General features: G+C 40.2%; 1 protein-coding gene across 1 annotated transcript in view; it reads right to left on the reverse strand.

Annotated features, from left to right (window-relative positions):
• The window catches only part of LOC127441448 (homer protein homolog 3-like), a 52,057-nt gene continuing 39,338 nt past the window's right edge, over positions 1-12,719 (reverse strand). The window contains exons 8-10 of the mRNA XM_051698896.1: positions 5,536-5,643; positions 5,241-5,321; positions 1-3,374 (exon numbers count right to left, since the gene is read on the reverse strand). Of these exons, the coding sequence (XP_051554856.1) occupies positions 3,189-3,374; positions 5,241-5,321; positions 5,536-5,643 (375 nt within the window). The 3' untranslated portion in view covers positions 1-3,188. The remainder of the gene's footprint in view (positions 3,375-5,240; positions 5,322-5,535; positions 5,644-12,719) is intronic.

Here is a 12,719-nt window from a genome sequence, read left to right on the forward strand (position 1 = left end):
TGCCCATTAGCCTGATTTTGCATGGCATGCAAAACCAACATGATCACACGGGAAGTCGGCATGTTGTTCTGGTGTAGTGGCGAATTTTGAGTCGCTAGTTTGGATCCCGTGTTGAAACCAGAAGTAAATGCGTTCGTATAATCAGTGATGAGAGCGATACTGAGGTGGCATTTTCCCCCTCTAACAATACATTTTACTCCACTGATGGTTAGGTTTGTTTGCTGTTTGGTTTGGGGGGTAAAATTGATAAAATATGCATTCCTCTTCACTGTATTGCATCCTGTACAGCTGAAAACATCTCTCTTCACAACTCGCTTTTGGCGCCCCTCCGTGGACATTTCACGTGCAAAATGGAGCTCAACAACACTTACCGCTTTGGCCACTGAGGGCAGTGTTTCACATTTCGGCAAGCACAGACCAATTTTAGCTAAAGAAAAGTCAATCTACTGTTTCCGAATTCACTGTGACATCAGTCTGGTAAAACACCATTACCGTTCTTTCCAGCTTATCCAAGTGTAATGCGCATGACTGTTTACATTTTGGCTTCAAACGCAGAGAATAATCAGATGATTTCAAGTCTCGCATTGTCAGATTTTTTTTAATGAGCTGACTTTTGTTAGTATGTAAATGTGCTTATGTTTGAAGCCTTACACAAAAGCAACAGCATTACAATTGCAACAGACTAGATTCAGCCGAGTCTATTCCTCAATGGAGAACTACAGTTACAGAGTAGGAGTATTTTAACATACTATAATAACACAACAATTGTTTATTTCTACCTACTTGTATTTCATCCAATGCAACTACTATTTAATGCTTTATAGGAATGCTGTCTTCTATCCTAAGCATTCCACAGTATAAACATATAGAGATGTTTGGCCACCACATTCAAGCTGGTCTTTGGTATACACACTCCCAGCTGTGATACTGTTGTACTGCACAGCACATCCACTTCATAACAGAATAATTAACATACAGAGTACATATTGAAAAAATATTTAAAATAATCAAAAATAATGGCACAAGCTCATTGACAACTCTTTCCAAACCAATCTTAAAGGGGATAGCTTTGGGTGAACTATTCCTTTAAGGCCACATCCACACTAACCGTTTCAGTTTCCTACTGTCATCGTTTTCCAAAGTATGCGGCAATGGAGATGCGGTTTTGATTCGCTCTATTTTCAGTGAAAAGAAAAACACTCTTGTAGTGTGGATGAGAGGTGTAAATGTAGCGAAATTCATGCGTTTTCAAATGAAAAAGTACTCTGAAAAAAGGGTTGCATTTACTTAATCATGATGCAAAAAATGCGACATATATACACTATATGGCCAAAAATATGTGGACACCCCCTTCTAATTAAAGAGTTTGGTTACTCCGTTAATACCAGTGAAGATAAATCATAATTCTACTCCAAAAAATGGCATTCAAGGGCATTCGGTGCTTCCAACTTTATGGCACTAGTTTGGGGAGAGCCCTTTTCTATTCCAGCATGAAAAGCAAAGTCCATAAAGAAATGGTTTACTGTGTCTGATGTGGAAGAAATTGGAACGCCAACTGAAAGCCAGGCCCCATCACACAACATCAGTGCTGGACCTCAGTGATAGCCTTGTGTCTGAATGGGAGCAAATCCCTGCAGCCATGTCACTACATACAGTATAGTGGAAAGCCTTCCCAGAAGAGTGGAAGTTATTGCACCAAAGGGGGAAATTAATGCCTATGGTTTAGGAATTGAAGGTTCATCAAGCACATATGGTGTCCACAAACTTTTGGCCACATAGTGCATTTTGTCAGCATAACTAGAATAGATGTTGATTATAAACACTGAGTGATGCTGACTCACTTCGCATCACCAACTGGCTCATATTAAACACAAAAATTGACTTTTGCCTCCACCAGCTCGCTAAAATATGTAATGTCACAAATTAAATGTAAAGAGATATATCTTATAACACATCTGCACTGCTCTTACACTTTAGTTTAGAATGGCACGAACACAAGTGGAGTGATACACACAGTGAAGCGTCCGAGTGATGATGGTGTCAGACCATCAGCACTCATGGAATGTCTCTCATCCAATCAGATTCGAGGACCGGAACTAACTGTTGTATATAAATAAATATGACTTGACTTTTGGGTATTCCCCACAACCTAATTTCAGTACTTGATTGTTTGAGTTAGTATAACTTAAAATCTTAATTTTATGATTTTTTATGCAAAAGAAGTTCAAGGAACTCAAAATAAACATTTATTTTATGCATCACTCTAAGTTCCCCTTATAAATCATCCTTTGTGTTGTACACATTAATGCAAATTAAGTAAAGCTAAAAATGTTGTAAATATGTATGTTTCTGAGTAGAAGCGATTTCTTTCATATGTTATGGTTGAGTCAACAAATCTTTTTTTTTGTATGTTTTAGTTTAAAAACACATAGTTTGAAAACACTATGTTTACGTTTTCCTCCATCAATTGCCACATACATCGAAAAAACGATTACGTTAGGAAACTGAAAACAGAATTATCAGCCAAAAACATATTAGTGTGGATGTATTATTTGTATATTTAGCTCATATCTACCAAAATCTTTGTTTGTGTGTTTTTAGTTTCAGTCACAAAGGTCTTTGCTAAATACTGTGGTTATACCAAAACAAAATAGTTTGTAACGTTAGCATAATATGAAGTTCAATACTGAATGAAATTGTATAATATTGTCCAATTGTGGAATACTGTAGAGTTACATTCCATAACTTCTAATTCAGTAACTGAAATATGATTTATTCTGCATGTACTACTGTAAAGTGGCCTTAGGTTTTTGTTTTTTAACTTGTTTTCGAAAACAAAAAGTGTATCAAAAATAAAGCTTCTCACAATTCGTACTAGAGAATCGTGAGAATGTACCATTACGTCAACATCCACATTGAACCAACATAATCTCGCCACTGAAATGTATTGCTAGGCTTTCAACGAAAGCTGTCATTCAGTGCAATTTCGAGACAAAACTAAAGAAAACAAAACTAGGAAAATTCTACAATACCGGTTGTGACTGTAACTTGCACATCAAACCCCTCACATACAGACACTATTTGAAAAGCTGAACTACGCCCTCTAGTGGATGAGGTGCCTCCTGCGGCGGCCGTCGAGATGAGCGTGCACAGTCTCACGTCTCCAGGACTGATCTGCTCCAATCAGATTATTTACTGATTAGTTTGACCAGACTCTGTCGGAGGTCGTTGAGGTCAAAGATCTTGACATCGAGAATCTGAACGACCCTTTGCACCTCGTTCTCAGCACGGTCACGGTCTTCCAGCACAGAGGCGAGGTTTTGCTCGGCGTTCTGCACTCGCCGCTCCAGTTCAACGTTATGCATTTCTAACTCCTGAAAAAAACAGAAAGATTTCAAATACATTGAGAACATGATCTATGATAATTTCAATAAGCCAAATGTTTTATATATTGAAGGAATGTTCAAAGTACCAACTTAAGCTCTATTACTCTATTATCGATTACCGCAGACAACCATTTTGACGCATCCCTTAAAAATTTTTTTTTTAAAAATGCATGCAAAGTGATGCACTTACAATGAAATGTAGACCAATCATACAATTTTGAAAGCATTATCATAAAGGATGACGAAAATGCAGACGAAAAAGGAGTCCCACCACAAAAGAACGATTCAGATAAACTTTTTTGGGTATTAGCACTGGTGGTAGTGAACTAAAAGATTAACTGTCGCAAATCACTATAGCTACAGCATAATTGCTACAATTATGATATCAGGTCATATATATATATATATATATATATATATATATATATATATATATATACACACACACACACACACACACACACACACCGATCAGCCACAACATTAAAACCACCTGCCTAATATTGTGTAGGTCCCCCTTGCGCCGCCAAAACAGCGCCAACCGCGTTGTCAGAATAGCATTCTGAGATTATATTCTTCTCAACACAATTATACAGAGCGGTTATCTGAGTTACTGTAGACTTTATCAGTTTGAACCAGTCTGGCCATTCTCTGTTGACCTCTCTCATCAACAAGGCGTTTCTGTCCACAGAACTGCCGCTCACTGGATGTTTTTTGTTTTTGGCTCCATTCTGAGTAAATTCTAGAGACTGTTGTGTGTGAAAATCCCAGAAATACTCAAACCAGCCCATCTGGCACCAACAATCATGCCACGCTCCGAATCACTGAGATCACATTTTTTCCCCATTCTGATGGTTGATGTGAACATTAACTGAAGCTCCTGACCCGTATCTGCATGATTTTATACACTGCTGCCACACGATTGGCTGATTAGATAATTGCATGGATGATTTTCAGAATGCTATTCTGCGATGTGGGTTGGCGCTGTTTTGGCGGCACGAGGGGGACCTACACAACATTAGGCAGGTGGTTTTAATGTTGTGGCTGATCAGTGTATATATATTAGATGTCCCAATCCCCTAAACCGTAACCCATATATATTTTAATGACTTCTTGATATAATTATATTTTTATTACTATAAATATTCATCACGAGATAAAGTTGAGAGCAAACAGAATAACATCTATCATTTTTATAGATTGCATCAGTTTCTGTCACTCTCTTTTTGTGTCTGTCATGCACGCTCCTGAGCGCGGCTGCGCGAGAATGCGGCATAGAAGGAACTTTACAGCGAACTTGACAAAGTGTCCACGGCAAACTAAAGTTCAAGTGTTCCTCATAGGTGGAAATTACACTTGTGCAAATGGGCTAAAGTTGGTTGTTGTATATTAAAACGTTCAAATCGTGAATGAGAGCAAAACTGCACAGTTTGAATTTAAGGCAACATTAAGGCTCAAATAAAAAAAATTATTGAATAAATAATGCGCTTCATTAAAAACACTGTACAAGCTCCGCACTTCGGCTTTTTAAACTACAGGTACACATACTTGCCCCACATACTTTCAATGTAAGTGCACTACTGTTACAATTATTGGAGTTGGTTTTGTTGTAACTGAAAGCATGTCATGGATTTGATCAGATAGTCACAATATTTAATAACCTGAAATTAGAATTGTTGAGTTTAAAGTTTAAATTGTAATAAAAACAACTGTATTTCAGTAAATTGGAGAAATACAAAATAGAAGCATTTTTCATGAGGAATTTTTTTAAACACAGTGTGTGCTAAAAAGCCATGATTTAAACATGTGATAATGTTAATTAACAACATGAAGTACTAAGATGTTTTGAAGCACCTGTAGTCTGTGTATGGCCTCTTCTCTCTCCTGTTCCAACTCATGGAAGTCTGATTTCTTACTCTGAAGAATATGGATTTCCTGAAACATGTACAAAGCACATTCCATTATAGAATCACAGCAGCGGCGCGCCAAGATTTAGACTAGTTGAAAAAGGTAAATCCTTTCAGTGTCCTGAAAGCTCTGGAGACACAATGATTACAGTAACTCAACAAGCAACTTTCTGAAAAGTGAATTTGTAGGTCGCTGGACACTCCTTTCCATCACACAGACATCTGTGAATGCTTGCTCTCACCTCGTCCTTTGCCTTTAGTAAGTTCTCCAGTTCCTCCAGGGATTGAGTGAGTTCATCTTTCAGCATGTCACTGGGCCCCGGGCCCCCATGAGCCTCCAGTTCTGCCACCTACAGACCAGAGCCACACAGCAATTGTACATCAGGACTGCTGATCAGGTTTTAACTAGCTAAAGGTTTGGTCGTAAGAACATGTGCCATGGTGATTAATGTTTCAATAAATGATGTCTTAATGCTTATAACAACGCAGGTATATTTTTCTTTGCTAACAGAATAGATACAGAAAGATGGCACCACGGATGGCTGCTTCGGTGTGGAGCTCTTTAGAATTTGTTACTTTTGTTTGTTTGTCATGTTTTTTGTCAATATTTCCCAATCAGTTTCACCAGGGATGAACTGCTGAATATTCGGCAGAGCATAACCCGATTATTTTTTTGGCAGTGTTTGATTATTCGGATGTTTCGTTAGACATCTTAGTTGGAGGTGCAGAGGTGTTCTACAAGCGATCCAAGAGACGCAGGCGAGGGAAGCATGCAGACGTACTTGTAAAGCTCCGTCAACGTGGCTTTAGGACTCCGCTGCCGAGTATTCTCCTGGCGAATGTCCACTCCCTCACCAAAAAAGTGGACAAAATGCTTCTGCTCACTCAAATAAATAAGGACTTTTCTAACTCTGCTGCTCTGTGTTTCACGGAAACCTGGCTGAATGAAGCCATCCTGGACAGCACGTTACATCTGCTGGGCTTCCAACTGTTCAGAACTGGATCGCGTTGCGGAATCATCCGGGAAAACGAGAGGTGGCGGGACATGCTTTTACATCAACGAAAGATGGTGTACAGATGTAACAGCTTTGAAGAAGATGTGCTGTCCTAATTTAGAAGCATTCTTCATCAACTGTAATCCTTTCTACTTGCCACAGGATTTTTCCTCGTTCATTCTGGTGAATGTTTACCTCCCGCCACAAGCATGTGTGAACGCAGCGCTGCAACAGCTGGCTGATCACATCACAGACATGGAGCAACAACACCCAGACTCTCATCATTATTTTGGGAGATTTTAGTAAAGCTAACCTCACCCGTGAACTGTCAAAATACAAACAACACATGCCCCAGAGACAAAGATATACTGGACCACTGCTACACCACTGTTAAGGATGCATATTGCTCTGTCCCACGTGCAGCTTTAGGACTCTCTGATCACTGTCTGGTTCATCTTCTCCCGACCAACAAGCAGAAACTAAAATAAGCTAAGTCTGTAGTAAGGACTGTAAAGAGATGGACCAATGAAGCAGAACTGGAACTACAAGCCTGCTTTGAATTCACTGATTAGAATGATTTTGAAGCTACAGCCACAGACCTGGCCGAGCTCACAGATGCTGTGACATCATATACCAGTTTCTGTGAGGATATGTGCATCCCTACTAGGACATTTTTATCATTCAATAATGATAAACCATGGTTTACACCAAAACTCAGACAGCTTTGTCATGCCAAAGAGGATGCTTTCAGAGGTGGGGATAAAATCTTGTACAACCAGGCCAGAAATACACTGACTAAGGAGATCAGAGTGACTAAAAGAAGCTACTCTGAAATGCTGAAAAACAGTTTTCAGACAACGATCCTGCATCTGTGTGGGAGGCCTGAAGGACATCAAGTACAAGACACCATCCCCTCACTCTGTAGAGAATCAACAACTGGCTGATGACCTGAATGTGTTTTGCAGATTTCTGCAGGTTTGAAAAGCCCAGTCTCACAATCCTCCCCCACTTTGATCTTCACTTCACACAACCAATTACACCTCCTGCAACCCCCCTCTTTCCCCTTCCTGCTACTCAGCCTGCACTTATGGTCTGTGAGGAGGATCTGTGCCAGGTCTTCAAGAAGCAGAAGACTAGGAAAGCTTCAGGCCCAGATGGTGTTTCACCTGCCTGTCTTAAAGTCTGCGCTGACCAGCTGGCCCCCATCTTCTCACAGATTTTCAATAGATCACTGGAGCAGTGTGAAGTTCCCTGCTGCTTCAAACTGCTGCTGTGAGTGGTGGTGGCGTAGTAGGCTAAAGCACATAACTGGTAATCTGGTTGCTGGTTCGATCCCCACAGCCACCACCATTGTGTCCTTGAGCAAGACACTTAACTCCAGATTGCTCCAGGGGGATTGTCCCTGTAATAAGGGCACTGTAAGTCGCTTTGGATAAAAGCGTCTGCCAAATGCGTAAATGTAAATGTAAATGTTCAAATGCTCCACCATCCTTCCGTTCCCCAAAAAACCCAAAATCACAGGACTTAATGACTACAGACCTGTCGCTCTCATGTCTGTGGTCATGATGTCATTTGAAAGACATCACTGGACACCTGCTAGACCCCCTTCAGTTTGCTTACTGAGTAAACAGGTCTGTGGATGATGCTGTCAACATGGGACTGCATTAAATCCTGCAACACCTCGACAGACCTGAGACTTATGCAAGGATCCTATTGTGGACTTCAGTTCAGCCTTCAATACCATCATGCCTGATCTTTTCTCAGCCAAACTGACCCAGCTCTCCGTGCCCACCCCAATCTGTTGGTGGATCACCAGCTTTCTGACAAATTAGGCAGCAGCTAGTGAGACTGGGGAAACTCACATCCGGGACCCTAACTATTAGCACTGGTGCTCCTCAGGGATGCATTCCCTCTCCACTGCTCTTCTCCCTGTACATGAATGACTGCACAGCAGGGGGCCCCTCTGTCAAGCTCCTGAGGTTTGCAGACAACACCACGGTCATCGGCCTCATCTGCAATGGTGATGAGTCTGAAAACAGATGGGAGGTTGAACTGGTGCGGTCACAACAGCCTTGAGCTGAACATGCAAAAAACAGTGGAGATGATCGTGGACTTCAGAAAAAAAAAAAAAAAAAAAAAAAAAAATCACACCGCATTCCCTTTCACCATCCTGAACAGCACTGTGGCAGCAGTAGAGTCATTCAGGTTCCTGGGCTCTACCATCTCTCAGGACCTGAAGTGGGACACCCACATAGACTCCATTGTGAAAAAGGCTCAGCAGAGGTTGTACTTCCTTCACCAGCTGATATAGATTTGGTTCAGCCACCAAATCAGACAGAAGGAAACTACAATGGACAGTCAGGACTGATGAGAGGATTATTGGTGCCCCCTGCCCACCCTCCAAGCCCTGTACGTCTCCAGAGCGAGGAAACGTGTAGGTAGAATCAATCTGGACCCCACACACCTTTCCCACTCTCTCTTTGAACTGTCGCCCTCTGGCTGGCACTACAGAGCACTCAGCGCCAGGACATCCAGGCACAAAAACAGTTTTTACCCTCAGGTCATTTTCCACATGAACAAACTGCCTTCAGGGTTCCCATAGTCCCTTGCGTGTGATCCCAAGCCCCCCAAACAAAGAATGTTTGACCACGCCATTCCCCTTGAAATTGTTTTTTTACAAGTCGACCACTGTTTGTAACTTCCCATATTATTGAACACAGTTCAATCAGTTGTGGAATAAATTAATAATTTATCAACTGGCAAAAACAAGGGTGAGTAAATGATGCCAGTATTTTCACTTTTGGTGAACTACTCCTTCAAAGTTAATATTTCAGTTTTTTTTGTTTTTTGTTTTTTTTTTGGGGGGGGGGGGGGGGTTCCTTTACAATAATTCTATCATAGGAGTAAGTACTTTTAATGTGGAAAAATATAAAGAATTTACCAAAATACATTTTCATATATTTGTTCATGTTTCATATTCCTATCAAACGAATAAGTATTTTAACATGAAAAGTCTCTCTCAAAAATCTGTTTAATATGCATTGAAGTGTTTGCGAAATCTGTTTTGAAATAGTCATTATTATTGACCCCTTTGGCACCATTACTGCAGAAATCACACACTACAGCTTGAATTCACAGAACCTCCAAGAATCTTTACAAAGCGGGTCTGGGTCCACCTTAGCAACAGGCTTTCTTGTTGATATTACAGTTATTGTGGAACATGTGTGATCTTTTGAAGGCTCAGATAAAAGCAGGAAACTAATGACTCATACCTGTTTTTCTCCAGCTCATCCATTTCTTTACAAACAAACTGTCTGCTCTGGGTTACATCTGATCCATAAATTCATTGTATGACTTTAACTAGACACCCTGCAGAATATCTAGCAGAATGGCCATCATAAAGCCCTTCTGCTGTCCTACATACATATTATACATATCATTATTTGAGCATTATATTTGAATAGTGTTTTACAGTTAACATCAAATGACATTAGATGGGAAATTAGGGTAAATGTTTTACACCGTGTCCTATTCAGATGCAATGTGGCTAATTTCCAGCATCAAGGAATTTTTATGTCCTCATTGAAGGCAAAAATGCAGCAAGAAGCATAAAAATCACAGCCAATTAAGAACACACTTGATTGTTCAGCGATGTGAATCAGGATAGTTGACCATCAGATTTCACAGGGGGCGGAGCTATTCAGAATTTTCGCGATAAGATAAAAAATGAGTTTGTCTAGACCATCTCTACATTTCCCAATGGTAATGTTTTTTTTGGGTTTTTTTAAATTATTGACTTAGCCCTTTCTACATTAACATTAATTACATTAATAAATCAAAGGTGATGTGCACATTTTTTATTTAAAAATGTTATTACATATTTTATATTAAATTACTTTATATGCTTTCAAAACAATCTAGTCTCATAGAATGAACATTAATATGACAACAGTTTTGCAAACTGAGTTTTATATGCCATGTTCTACGTTTGCCGCAGAGGCGCTACAACAGCTGTGCGTTTTATTCACTTTCACACAAATCACGAGTACAATGGCTGATTCTACGACTTCATAAACACTTATTTTTTGCTCTGTTACTCACACACTACTATGTTATGATATCAAAACACTTATTTTAGCGTATCATTTGAAAAACAATACATATTTAGGCTTGTATTATAGACCAAACTACATTTACACACTTATGCCAATGTGATTAGCTTGCGCGGCAGCTCACCTGATAGAGTGTTGGACTTTGGACTCGGAAGACAGAGGCACATACCCAGCGATGTGCACAAGCTGACACATGAGACGGAAGTGTCACAGAATTCAATCAAAATGATGTGGTTGCTTCAGAAAATGTGCTTTTCATTTCTCATTTTGTTTTTGGAAACTATCGGTTAGGTTTAGTGTCAGTTAAGGATGTCGGTGTTGTTTACCTCTCAATTCCTTTTAGCACACTATTGGTTAGGTTTAGGTTAAAGGTTTAGGAGGTGTTTTACTCATTTAAACCTCTATCTAACATTCACTTAAAAACCACGTCTGATTTTGACACCATTTCACTCGTTTATGGCGCCCCCTGCTGGACATTTCACTGGGAAACTGCAGCCAAATGTGTAAGAAAGCTCATAATTTTGTTCAGTCACGTAATTTCGGGCTGTTTCAAAATACTGAGTTCAAAACTGGAACAGTATTTTCATCCAATGAAAACAGAGACAAAAACGCTCTAAAGCACTGCACACTTTGGAAAGTGATGACGTTAAAAATGGAGTTTTCAACCAAAAACATATTAGTGTGGATGTGGTCTTTTTTTGTTGGTCATTTCTGTTCCAAATCAAATATTTGTCCATCCCTCATCTTCTTTTATTCCATCCATTCAGGGTTCAAAATGCAATGTGTTTCTATCTACCAAAAGAGCAGTATTATCACCAAACACACACACACTCAGGAGAAAAAGGAGCACCTCCTAAAGATCATTGCTACTTGAAGTGTCTTAAGACAGACTGACTTATTTTTAACCATGTAAAGCACAAAAATGTTTCTCAAATGAGGGTCTGGCAGCTCCCCTGGTGATATTTCATTCCTTCTAACTAGGCCATTGAAAGTAGGATATTGCTGTCCTACAAACCACCACCCCATGTCTCTCTCTCTTTCTGTCTTTCTCTCAGACGTTCTCTCTCGTCCCTTGAGACATGAACCATTTTCAGCCACCTGGTCGCCTGTTCTGTGCTGAGAGAGAGAGAGAGACACAGAGAGAGAGACAGCTACCTAACTCACACTCTTGTCGTGTTCTTGGCTGTTAAGAGATAACGAGAGAACACGGTGAGAACTGCAAGGGAGTGATGATGACAATGTTGTTTGGATCGATGAAGTCACAATTTCTTGAAATTTCTTTCACTTAAATTTGAGCAGATGGCCAAAACATGCTCTACGAACGCTTCTAGCTATGCAAGCTAAATTTCACACGTTGTTGTGTTCTGAAATTGATCAGAAAGCAATTCATAAAGCAAACATGCGCTGCATTCTCAGTGTTGCCACTAGGGGCGCTATAAAAAGCATAAGCGTAAACGGTCTTCTTCTATGGACATTTTTATCTTTCAGTTCAACTACTGTCATGGCAGAGAAACAGTTTGAAGAGGATCCTGCTGAGCAAGTTAGTTAAAGTTACTTCTAAATTTACATTTAGTCAATTAGCAGTTTATTACATGAAACTGTCAACATGTTTAACGCTAGCTACCTGAATATGAATCAGTTTAATTGTACAGACATTTGATTGTCACTCTATCACCCTCTTGAGTACTGAGATTTGTAACCGCTGCAGTAACGCAAGATAAGTATGTTCAACTGGATAGCGAGCTGTCGTTGTTTTTGTCAAGCATTTGTGTCTGCGTTTGTGTACTTTTATAGAGTATGTTTCTGCCATAAATTTCCTTCTCAAATATATTAAAATTGTTCTTTGCGGCCATTAATTATGGATTACATAATTTTTAGCATTAGATGCTTAAGTGCTATGCTTTTTTTTTCTCCCCAATTTGGAATGCCCAATTCCCAATGCGCTCTAAGTCCTCGTGGTGGCGTAGTGACTCGCCTCAATCCGGGTGGCGGAAGACGAATCTCAGTTGCCTCCGCGTATGAGACCGTCAATCCGCGCATCTTATCACATGGTTTGTTGAGCGCGTTACCGTGGAGACCTAGCGCATGTAGAGGCTTCACGCTATTCTCCATGGCATCCACGCACAAATCACCGCGTGCCCCACCGAGAGTGAGAACCACATTATAGCGACCACGATGAGGTTACTCCATGTGACTCTACCAATTTGGTTGCTTAGGAGACCTGGCTGGAGTCACTCAGCACACCCTGGATTCAAACTCGTGACTCCAGGGGTTGTAGTCAGCATCTTTACTCGCTGAGCTACCCAGGCCCCCTTAAGT

Source organism: Myxocyprinus asiaticus, chromosome 5, assembly GCF_019703515.2.
Source record: "Myxocyprinus asiaticus isolate MX2 ecotype Aquarium Trade chromosome 5, UBuf_Myxa_2, whole genome shotgun sequence".
Classification (NCBI taxonomy): Eukaryota; Metazoa; Chordata; class Actinopteri; order Cypriniformes; family Catostomidae; genus Myxocyprinus; species Myxocyprinus asiaticus.